Genomic DNA, 12,443 nt, shown 5'->3' with positions numbered 1-12,443 from the left:
TTCAAACACAAGAGAACATGCATTATAACAGAATTAATCATATTTTCATATTCTTACATGTATAATATTCTGAAATATGAGTAACTTGCACTTTCTCATTTTAGTATTTTTTTTTTACAGGTGAAGATGAGACCAAAACCCACACAGAACTATAACAACAAATTCTGTAGGTGTTATTACAATTGTTCTCGAAACACATTGCAAACTCTACCCTGATACACAGAATGGGAAGTACAGTACTTGCTGCTGCAGTGTGTGGCCAAGTTTTAAAATCTGAAAAGCATAAATTTCTGTAAAAAGATTTACTGAACTGTGCAAATGAATATAGAAATAAGGACTTCAGTGAACAGAGTTTGCATGGATGAATAAAAAAAGGTGGGCTGCAAATTGCATAAAACAAGGTGAGGAAAGAGAAGGGCATATGTTTTCTGTGCAGTGTTTTCATGGTGTAGATATTCCGATACCTGGGGATGTGAGACAGTTGTAATTAGTTTGGTTACAAGGTACATTTCAATGGTGGTACTTAACTGTGACATCAATGATAAGAAATGTAATTATTTATTGCAGAATGTGATGTGTTTGCAAAGACGTACAAAAACGTTTAATTTTCTGAATTGTTTGATTAACATGTTAGTATTTGAAGACAATGATGTTGCACTTTTCTGATTCAAAATTTATGTTTATGTTATTAAGACTACTGCTGGCAGTTGTTTTGTATTTTTAATACATTAGTATATAACATAAAAACACGAATCCTAGTTGCGAGTTCAAATCTCGCTCAACAGCACAGATGTTGTTGTGCAATTTTTCTTCACATTTTATCACAACCTGTTACCTGTCCCACAACATTTTAAATTTAAGAAAAGGAACAATTTAAACATATTATTGGCCAAAATAATTAATGGTGTAAATCTGTATTTGAGTGCCACATGTAACATGGAAATATTTACTTGCTTATCATGAGCATCACATGAATCGCATTACATTCTGCAGAACAATAGAACAGAAATTTGGCAAACTTATAATGTTTATCACTGCCTCTTTAACAATAGTTTGATGTTTTCATGCATTTACAGTAAACATTTAAACTGGGAAAGCATTATTTTTGTCTACGAGTTGTTCAGTAAATAACTGGGCACAATAAAAATTTGTATTAACCTTTGGTTTATTGAAAAGAACTCGCCATTGCTCATATGACACTAGTCCCAAGGTCTTGCTAATGAGCTGATACCATTTTTATACAAATATAATATGATAACTTCAGTTGTAACTAGTTGTAAAATCAAATTAATTAATGGCTTCATGTGCCAAATTCTATTCTGTGGAAAGGGATGTTGTTAAATTGGCAGAATCTGAAAGGAAATAGCAAAATGAGGTGTCAGAAAATATAATAGACTTGGAAAACCACCTAAGTGAAACATCCTCAGCGGTCTACATTGCTTATGTTAATATATCAGAAGTGTAGCTTTTCTGTGGATAGTATTTATTTGTATGAATTATTTTGATATGTGCTGTGATCAGCCATGTCACTATGGGTGATCAATAAAGAAGACTTTACTGTGTTAATTTGCCATGAAAGCTTCAAATGTTATTCAGGTAGTTGAATTCATTCCTAACAAATTAATAGAAAGTGACTTTTCCTGTCTTGTTTTGAAATAAATGAAGAAAGTATAGATGGTGGTCTTCTGTTTTGTCACACCACTTCAGCACTGAAGATGTAGATAGTATGTTCTACAAAATATTGGTATACAATGAAAAGAATAAATGCAACAACAGTCCAGAAAACCATCTACACTCACGTCACAGTGGAAATCTTGATTCCTACAGGTTAAATAAATGTTATGTTATTGCACTATTGCTACAAGGCGTCTGTCTTCATGTGTTTATGTACGTGTGCACTTGCACACGTATCATCACACCGATAATAAGATATCAGTAACATTTTCACACAGTCTGTAATACTTGAATTAGTGTGTCCAGATCTAATTTTTATCTTAGGGGATGTTAGTTTCACCCCTTCTTTACCTTTATCATATGGAAAAATGCAATTTAAACCCACGTACTACTGGGGCCGCCAACTGGACTTTAACTCCATGGTTAACGGTTTAGCATTATGCTGGTGTGGCACATGTAAAACTGGACTGCACACACAGGACGCGACGCAAGGACGATAAAGATTAATAGCCCTATTCATATTTTTTTAATTTAGTATTATGCTACATCTGTATTATGTGACATCTTGTGTTTACAAGAATGTACATTTTTAATATAATCATAAATAAGAAACAGGAGTTTAAGTGTTGCACCATGCAGTCCTGGTGGTTATCATTGATGGACACTGTTAGTATTACACGAATTAGAATTGTTACAAGCACTTGGCAAATCATATGTGGAAAATACAGTTGCATTTATGGCTTGTGTGTGCAAATTATCTTACTTGGTTTCTGTTCCAGGGGTACAGTGTATAAACTTGTCAGGGGAATGTATTTTACTGTAGTTTACAATTAACTGTTTAACTTTTTTTTACATGCACACAAAAATGTTCATCTTACATTTGAGTTCTCAAGGTATTGGACTTTGAAGTGAAACTGTCTCCTAAATCTGCTAACTTCAAGATTGTTGAATCAAATCAATTCTCAATAATAAATTTATGTTATTGTGTGGTAATTATTATGGCTGCAGAAAGGTTGCAATAAGAGGAATTACCCTTAACATATATTGAAATAGTGTTTGATTTAGATAAAATGTGATGTTATCAACAAGTAAAGACTTATTTGGTGAAAAAGATCAGAACACCATTAATAAAGTTCCAAAACGACACTTCTACCAGGTCTTATTCCAAAATTTGTTTAATAATTCTTTCTTAGACATGATAATTACAATTTGTATACATAATAATTATTAGAATCCAAGCAATAATGAGATGCAAGCATACCTCACTATATCAAGAATTATATTTTGGTCCACAAAGAGAATTTAATAACTAATAACAGGTATCAAATTCAGAAAAAACTAAGTACATGTTAGTATCTCGTCGTCAGCAGACAGGAGGGCAAAATTATCTAAGGGTAGCTAATAAGTCCTTTGAAACTGTAACAAAGTTCAAATATTTGGGAACAACAATAACAAATCAAAATGAAGCTCATGAGGAAGTTAGGAGGAGATTAAATTCTGGAAATGCTTGCTACTTCTCAGTTCAAAATATTTTGTCTTCCCGTCTGATTTCTAGGAACCTGAAAATTGAAGTATACAAAACAATAATTTAGCCTGTTGTTTTGTATGGGTGCAAAAAATGGTCTCTCTCTCAGGGAGGACCATAGATTACAGGTGTTTGAGAATAGGGTGTTGAGGAGGATATTTGGGCCTAGGAGAGAAGGGGATGGGGTATGGAGAAAACTGCATAATGATGAGCTTAAAAATCTGTACTCCTCCCCCAGTATTGTCAGGGTGATTAAATTGAGAAGAATGAGATGGGACAAGAGATGTGCACCGGGTATTGGTTGGGAAACCTGAGGGGAAGAGACCGCTGGGGAGACCTGGACGTAGATGGGAGGATAATGTCAGGCTGGATCTATGGGAGATAGGAGTCGAAGGAGACTGGATTTTGTTGGCCCAGGACAGGGTCCAGTGGAGGGCTTTGGTTAATTCGGTGATGAACCTTCGGGTTCAGTAAGCCATCTAGTTAGTTAGTTAATAACAGGTATCAGTAGGCATGGACAAGGAATAGCTGACAGGAATTTTATATGAACAATTGGCAGCAGAGACTATTCAGTGCAGAATCAACCGTAGCTTCTGACAGATCGTTGTATTGGTGTTACACTTCAGCTTCAACGAATTAGATTTTATTGGTATAGAGATGGTTAAAAACTGAGATTTCAGGTTATCATTGTAGTGACTATGTAGATGGCTCTCTTGTGGGTTGTTGAACACTGGGTAGTCTGGTGGAAATAGACTGGCATTTCAGAGGTACTTGCTGCCTCCATCATCAGGGAGACTCATCTCAGGGCAACATGCATCTGAAATGTCCATACATTTCTACTTTACTGCATTACACAGCACAACAAACCAGAAAAGAGCCATTTTCATGGTTATAAATGTTTTAAAGATTTATAAGAAGGTACAAAAATTGCATGAATAATATCTCTTCAGTACTCCATAATATAAAATTATACGTATGTGCAGTAAGTAAAGTAAAGTAAAGTAAAGTTTGTCCCACTATACGCCATGTAGGCGCTTGGGGGGAGTGGAGGTATAGCTCCTCTCTTCCTTGACCTCAGCACTAGATGGGGGTGAGTGGTCAGCATCACGCCCCGGCCGGCTTTACCCCCGGGAAAGGACCCCGGTACCCATTGTAGAGGAGGCTGGGTGGGCCCCAGAGCCGGTCTGGATGCAGAGGCTAGAGGAAAAATCCTCTGCCCCCGTCGGGGATCGAACCCCGGTCGTCCAGCCCGTAGCTAGTCACTATACTGACTGAGCTATCCCGGCTCATTACGTATGTGCAGTATAATTTGATTTTACCGAATACTGTGTAACGTAGAATTTAATTTGATTAACCATCAGATAGAAGACATAATAAAACTGAATTATTATTGTTTGATACAATGGAATGAAATTCATAAATTTTAATATTTTGAAACTTCATTATAGGTTTGGGGTGTGTTTAAGTGTTGGTGAGTACCAGAAATAAATTCTATGACTAAGAATCATGGAATCATATTTACTTTATAGAAGAATTATTTATCTCTTCTTCTGGCTTAAGAATTTAAAAAAAAAACCTTTGGCTGAAGTTAATTATAATATTAGTAACCCAAGTTACCAGCTAAGAAGTCACCAGATACTAGCAGGAATTTTAATATATTTATGTTTTGCATACTATACGTTAAAAACATTGTATACATCATGATGTCAGCTTTTTTAGACTAAGGATTGAATATGACTCCCATGTCTGTCCCTTATTGCAACTGCCTCCAGTTCTGCCCTGACTCAATTCTGATCTTTGTAGGCCAGGAGCAGAGTGATCATGTTAACCATGTTAGCCCTGCTTATGATTTGAAAAATTAAATTTTTTTGTTTTAATTCCGTGATTCAGTGATACTCTATTCACTGGAATACAGCAGAACTGATTAAATAAAATATCCAGCCAGCCAGTCAGGCACTGTTAGTTTTGTTACATTTAAAGTAAGTGTAAGCCTCAACTAGGTGGCTAACAGTGCATTTTATCTGGTTAATTCTTATGTGTTGGAGTGTGTGGAGAATCACTGAAACATGAAAGTAGGACACAAGACTTTACATTTTTTTTATTTTTAAAAGTGTTAGCCAGGCTAACACAGTTAATATGAACACTTCGCTTGTGTGGGAGGTTAACATAGAGTGATGCAAACTTACCAAATATACAACTACTCATTCTGAATTCTTTTGCCATGACATTTAAAACTTTCAAATTCCAATCCCTGACTCAGTAGACCACCTATGTGTCACTTTTCAGGTTTGATGTAATTTATTGAACTAATAAAATATTTATTAGTACATGAAGTTGTGATACTGGCTAAGTTTTCTATTGTTACTGCTGAGTTAAAAGTCAAAGGTATCACTGAAGTGGAAAAGTGGTGTTGACATCACAAGGTCATCACACGTTCTGTCACATTGCTGAGAATCCAACAGTTACAGTACCTCTATCTCTATCTCTACTCCAGTTTCGGAATTTTTAAAAAAAAAATAGCGTTGTGCGCCTTTTGAACATTTACCTGCATTTTTTGAAAAATTTGTTATTCTTCTTTTCCAATATTATCCCCACACGATCACTGCCAGAACCGATATCTGCATGACGCGGTGTGTACCGCACATTGAAACGTCCGCGTTCTCTACCGGGATCGGGCTTGCACGAACAGTTCTCTGTATCATCCTATGTATGCCAGGCTGTCTGTACAAAGACCTGCTTCGACAGGCGATGTGAGAGACAGACCGCTTCAAGCAGACATGTGAGAGAGAGAGAGAGAGTGTCATGCAAAGACCTGGTGGGTCAAAGAGAATGTCAAGCAAAGATAGGGGGAGGCGGAGACCGAGTCAAGCAGATGCTACTTGAAGCGTACACAGTTGCAAGCAGACACGGTGAATCACACACAGTGTAGAGAAGACACCGATGAGGCACACACCGGGTCCATCTGAGACTCTGAAGTAGGGTGTCAGAGACCAGGTCGGGCAGAGCCTAGTTCTCTCTCTGACGTCCCATCTCTTGAGAATCCCTGGTGCGGCAGATAGCACGTGAGGCACAGAGCAAGTCCTGCAGAGGCCAGTTGGAGCAAACACCGAGGCAGGCAGAAACCGAGTGAGATAAAGGCCGAGTCCGGCAGAGACAGGGCGAGGCATTCATCGAGCTTGGAAGGCATCTGTTTTTGACTTTAGAAAAATTATTCAAATTTTTGAAAATTTTCGAAAAATCAAAAAATGCTGGAAATTGTCTGAAAAGCGCACCAAAAATTTTTTTTGGAAAATTTTCAAAAAAATTTGAATCAGAAATTTTTCAAAATGTTTTGGTTTTGTGCGCTTTTTCGACAATTTCCAGCATTTTTGATGTTTTTGAAAATTTTGAACTTTTTCAAAATTCCACCAACTGATGCCTTGCATAACCGGTCTCTCTCGGACTGTTTCTGATGTACTGTGTCTGTGACGAATGCGGTCTGTGCCTGACTCGGGCTCTGCACGGACCGGTGTGTGTATGACACGGCTCTGACGTGCCGCGATTGAGAAGCCCAGGTGCGACAGAAAACACGTGAGGTTGACAGGGACGTGCAGAGACCAGAGTCCTGCAAAACCCGGTTGGTGCAGACACCGAGGCAGGCCGCAACCGGGTGAGATAGAGGCCGAGTCCGGCAGAGACAGGGAGAGGCATTCACCGAGTTTGGCAGGCATCTCTTGGGGAGATTTTAGAAAAAAACTCACGTTTTTGAAAATTTTCGAAAAATCAAAAAATGCTGGAAATTATCTGAAAAGCGCACAAAACAAAATTTTTTTTAAAATTTTGAAAAAATTTGAAAGTAGAATTTTTCAAAAATTTCTTGTTTTGTGCGCGTTTTGGACATTTTCCAGCATTTTTTGATTTTTCGAAAATTTTCAAATATCTCCCTACGTGTTGCCTTGCAGAACCGGTCTCTGTTGGACTCTTACTGAAGAACTGTCTCTCACGAACGCTGTCTTGCCTCACACGCTCCTCTACGTGCCGTCTCTCAAAAGCACAAGTGCTCCAGACAACACGTAAGGCGAAGACCGAGTCGGACAGAAACACTTTTGTTTTCATACCGAGGATTGCAGAGGCGTGTTGCTGCAGACACCGAGGGAGACAACCGGGTGAGATAGAGGCCGAGTCCGGCAGACACAGGACGAGGCATTCAAAGAGGCTGACATGCATCGCTTGAGGACAGTTTTGCAAAAAATCAAAATTTTCAAAAAATCAAAAAATGCTGGAAATTGCCTGAAAAGCGCACAAAACCAAATTTTTTGAATATTTTGAAAAAAATTTGAAAGTCGAATTTTTCAAAAATTTCTTGTTTTGTGCGCGGTTTCAACAACTTCCAGCATTTTTGATTTATCGAAAATTTTCAAAATTCTCCCTACGTGTTGCCTTGCAGAACCGGTCTCTGTCGGACTCTTACTGAAGAACTGTGTATCTCACGAACGCGGCCTTGCCTCACACGCTCCTGTACGTGCCGTCTCTGAAGAGCCCAGGTGCTGCAGACAACACGTAAGACGGAGAACGAGACGGACGGAGACACTTTTGTTTACACACCGAGTCATGAAGAGGCCTGTTGCTGCAGACACCGACGCAGACAACCGGGTGAGATAGAGGCCGAGTCCGGCAGACACAGGACGAGGCATTCAAAGAGGCTGGCATGTATCGCTTGAGGACAGTTTTGAAAAAATTCAAAATATTCAAAAAATCAAAAAATGCTGGAAATTATCTGAAAAGCGCACAAAACCAAATTTTTTTGAAAATTTTGAAAAAAAATTTGAAGGTGGAATTTTTCAAAAATTTCTTGTTTTGTGCGCGTTTTGGACAATTTCCAGCATTTTTTGATTTTTCGAAAATTTTCAAAATTCTCCCTACGTGTTGCCTTGCAGAACCGGTCTCTGTCGGACTCTTACTGAAGAACTGTGTCTCTCAAGAACGCGGCCTTGCCTCACACGCTCCTGTACGTCCCGTCTCTGAAGATCCCAAGTGCTGCAGACAACACGTAAGACGGAGACCGAGACGGACAGAGACACTTTTGTTTACACACCGAGTCATGCAGAGGCCTGTTGCTGCAGACACCGAGGCAGAAAACCGGGTGAGATAGAGGCCGAGTCCGGCAGACACAGGACGAGGCATTCAACGAGGCTGGCATGTATCGCTTGAGGACAGTTTTGAAAAAATTCAAAATTTTCGAAAAATCAAAAAATGCTGGAAATTGTCTGAAAAGCGCACAAAACCAATTTTTTTGAAAATTTTGAAAAAAATTTGAAAGTCGAATTTTTCAAAAATTTCTTCTTTTGTGCGCGTTTTGGACAATTTCCAACATTTTTTGATTTTTCGAAAATTTTCAAAATTCTCCCTACGTGTTGCCTTGCAGAACCGGTCTCTGTCGGACTCTTACTGAAGAACTGTGTATCTCACGAACGCGGTCTTGCCTCACACGCTCCTCTAAGTGCCGTCTCTGAAGAGCCCAGGTGCTGCAGACAACACGTAAGACGGAGACCGAGACGGACAGAGACACTTTTGTTTACACACCGAGTCATGCAGAGGCCTGTTGCTGCAGACAACGAGGCAGACAACCGGGTGAGATAGAGGCCGAGTCCGGCAGACACAGGACGAGGCATTCAAAGAGGCTGGCATGCATCGCTTGAGGAGAGTTTTGAAAAAAATTCAAAAAATCAAAAAATGCAGGAAATTATGTGAAAAGCGCACAAAACCAATTTTTTTTTGAAAATTTTGAAAAAATTTTGAAGTTGGAATTTTTCAAAATTTTTTTGTTTTGTGCGCGTTTTGGACAATTTCCAGCATTTTTTGATTTTTCGAAAATTTTCAAAATTCTTCCTACGTGTTGCCTTGCAGAACCGGTCTGTGTCGGACTCTTACTGAAGATCTGTCTCTCTCACAAACGCGGTCTTGCTTCACACGCTCCTCTACGTGCCGTCCCTGAAGAGCCCAGGTGCTGCAGACAACACGTAAGGCGGAGACCAAGACGGACAGAGACAGTTTTGTTTACACACCGAGTCATGCAGAGGCCTGTTGCTGCAGACACCGAGGCAGACAACCGGGTGAGATAGAGGCCGAGTCCGGCAGACACAGGACGAGGCATTCAAAGAGACTGGCATGCATCGCTTGAGAAGAGTTTTGAAAAAAATTCAAAATTTCCAAAAAATCAAAAAATGCTGGAAATTATCTGAAAAGCGCACAAAACCAAAATTTTTTGAAAATTTTGAAAAAAATTTGAAGGTGGAATTTTTCAAAAATTTTTTGTTTTGTGCGCGTTTTGGACAATTTCCAGCATTTTTTGATTTTTCGAAAATTTTCAAAATTCTCCCTACGTGTTGCCTTGCAGAACCGGTCTCTGTCGGACTCTTACTGGAGAACTGTGTCTCTCAAGAACGCGGCCTTGCCTCACACGCTCCTGTACGTCCCGTCTCTGAAGAGCCCAAGTGCTGCAGACAACACGTAAGACGGAGACCGAGACGGACAGAGACAGTTTTGTTTACACACCGAGGCATGCAGAGGCCTGTTGCTGCAGACACCGAGGCAGCAAACCGGGTGAGATAGAGGCCGAGTCCGGCACACACAGGACGAGGCATTCAAAGAGGCTGGCATGTATAGCTTGAGGACAGTTTTGAAAAAATTCAAAATTTTCAAAAAATCAAAAAATGCTGGAAATTGTCTGAAAAGCGCACAAAACCAAATTTTTTGAAAATTTTGAAAAAAAATTGAAGGTGGAATTTTTAAAAATTTCTTGTTTTGTGCACGTTTTGGACAATTTCCAGCATTTTTTGATTTTTCGAAAATTTTCAAAATTCTCCCTACGTGTTGCCTTGCAGAACCGGTCTCTGTCGGACACTTACTGAAGAAGTGTGTCTCTCACGAACGCGGTCTTGCCTCACACGCTCCTCTACGTGCCGTCTCTGAAGAGCCCAGGTGCTGCAGACAACACATAAGACGGAGACCGAGACGGACAGAGACACTTTTGTTTACACACCGATTCATGCAGAGGCGTGTTGCTGCAGACACCGAGGCAGACAACCGGGTGAGATAGAGGCCGAGTCCGGCAGACACAGGACGAGGCATTCAAAGAGGCTGACATGCATCGCTTGAGGACAGTTCTGAAAAAATTCAAAATTTTCAAAAAATCAAAAAATACTGGAAATTGTCTGAAAAGCGCACAAAACCAAATTTTTTGAAAATTTTGAAAAAAATTTGAAAGTCGAATTTTTCAAAAATTTCTTGTTTTGTGCGCGTTTTGGACAATTTCCAGCATTTTTTGATTTTTCGAAAATTTTCAAAATTCTCTCTACGTGTTGCCTTGCAGAACCGGTCTCTGTCGGACTCTTACTGTACGTGCCGTCTCTGAAGAGCCCAGGTGCTGCAGACAACACGTAAGACGGAGACCGAGACGGACAGAGACACTTTTGTTTACACATCGAGTCATGTTGAGGCCTGTTGCTGCAGACACCGAGGCAGACAACCGGGTGAGATAGAGGCCGAGTCCGGCAGACACAGGACGAGGCATTCAAAGAGGCTGACATGCATCGCTTGAGGACAGTTTTGAAAAAAATCAAAATTTTCAAAAAATCAAAAAATGCTGGAAATTGTCTGAAAAGCGCACAAAACCAAATTTTTTGAAAATTTTGAAAAAAATTTAAAGGTGGAATTCTGAAAAATTTCTTGTTTTGTGCGCGTTTTGGACAATTTTCAGCATTTTTTGATTTTTCGAAAATTTTCAAAATTCTCCCTACGTGTTACCTTGCAGAACCGGTCTCTGTCGGACTCTTACTGAAGAACTGTGTCTCCCAGGAACGCGGCCTTGCCTCACACGCTCCTGTACGTGCCGTCTCTGAAGATCCCAAGTGCTGCAGACAACACGTAAGACGGAGACCGAGACGGACAGAGACACTTTTGTTTACACACCGAGTCATGCAGAGGCCTGTTGCTGCAGACACCGAGGCAGACAACCGGGTGAGATAGAGGCCGAGTCCGGCAGACACAGGACGAGGCATTCAAAGAGGATGGCATGCATCGGTTGAGAAGAGTTTTGAAAAAAAATTCAAAATTTCCAAAAAATCAAAAAATGCTGGAAATTATCTGAAAAGCGCACAAAACCAAATTTTTTTGAAAATTTTGAAAAAAAGTTGAAGGTGGAATTTTTCAAAAAATTCTTGTTTTGTGCGCGTTTTGGATAATTTCCAGCATTTTTTGATTTTTCGAAAATTTTCAAAATTCTCCCTACGTGTTGCCTTGCAGAACCGGTCTCTGTTGGACTCTTACTGAAGAACTGTCTCTCACGAACGCTGTCTTGCCTCACACGCTCCTCTACGTGCCGTCTCTCAAAAGCACAAGTGCTCCACACAACACGTAAGGCGAAGACCGAGTCGGACAGAAACACTTTTGTTTTCATACCGAGGATTGCAGAGGCGTGTTGCTGCAGACACCGAGGGAGAATCGGGTGAGATAGAGGCCGAGTCCGGCAGACACAGGACGAGGCATTCAAAGAGGCTGACATGCATCGCTTGAGAAGAGTTTTGAAAAAAAATCAAAATTTTCAAAAAACAAAAAATGCTGGAAATTATCTGAAAAGCGCACAAAACCAAAATTTTTTGTAAATTTTGAAAAAAATTTGAAGGTGGAATTTTTCAAAATTTTCTTGTTTTGTGCGCGTTTTGGACAATTTCTAGCATTTTTTGATTTTTCGAAAATTTTCAAAATTCTCCCTACGTGTTGCCTTGCAGAACCGGTCTCTGTCGGAATCTTACTGAAGAACTGTGTATCTCACGAACGCGGTCTTGCCTCACATGCTCCTCTACGTGCCGTCTCTGAAGAGCCCAGGTGCTGCAGACAACACGTAAGACGGAGACCGAGACGGACAGAGACACTTTTGTTTACACATCGAGTCATGTTGAGGCCTGTTGCTGCAGACACCGAGGCAGACAACCGGGTGAGATAGAGGCCGAGTCCGGGAGACACAGGACGAGACATTCAAAGAGGCTGGCATTTATCGCTTGAGGACAGTTTTCAAAAAATTCAAAATTTTCAAAAAATCAAAAAATGCTGGAAATTGTCTGAAAAGCGCACAAAACCCAATTTTTTGAAAATTTTGAAAAAATTTGAAAGTCGAATGTTTCAAAAATATCTTGTTTTTCGCGCGTTTTGGACAATTTCCAGCATTTTTTGATTTTTCGAAAATTTTCAAATTTCTCCCTACGTG

The 12,443-nt window shown here is 39.9% G+C and overlaps 1 protein-coding gene across 6 annotated transcripts in view; it reads right to left on the bottom strand.

The window, feature by feature from the left end:
- LOC110828094 (uncharacterized) overlaps positions 1–12,443 on the bottom strand; it is an 81,198-nt gene that overhangs the window by 20,824 nt on the left and 47,931 nt on the right. The window contains exon 7 of one of the 6 annotated variants that reach the window (XM_087347185.1): positions 540–4,016. The exons of 4 other annotated variants lie outside the window; for them this stretch is intronic. In XM_087347185.1, the coding sequence (XP_087203311.1) occupies positions 3,961–4,016 (56 nt within the window). In that variant the 3' untranslated portion in view covers positions 540–3,960. Of the gene's footprint in view, positions 1–539; positions 4,017–12,443 lie in introns of those variants that run through there. One more of the 6 variants, XM_087347186.1, reaches the window with a different exon arrangement.

This window comes from Zootermopsis nevadensis, unplaced genomic scaffold (genome assembly GCF_977971745.1).
Source record: "Zootermopsis nevadensis isolate Lab colony 2312 unplaced genomic scaffold, Znev_1.0 Znev_ptg000011l, whole genome shotgun sequence".
Classification (NCBI taxonomy): Eukaryota; Metazoa; Arthropoda; class Insecta; order Blattodea; family Termopsidae; genus Zootermopsis; species Zootermopsis nevadensis.
Note: the sequence above shows the minus strand (reverse complement) of the source record. Positions and strands in the feature narration are given on the sequence as shown.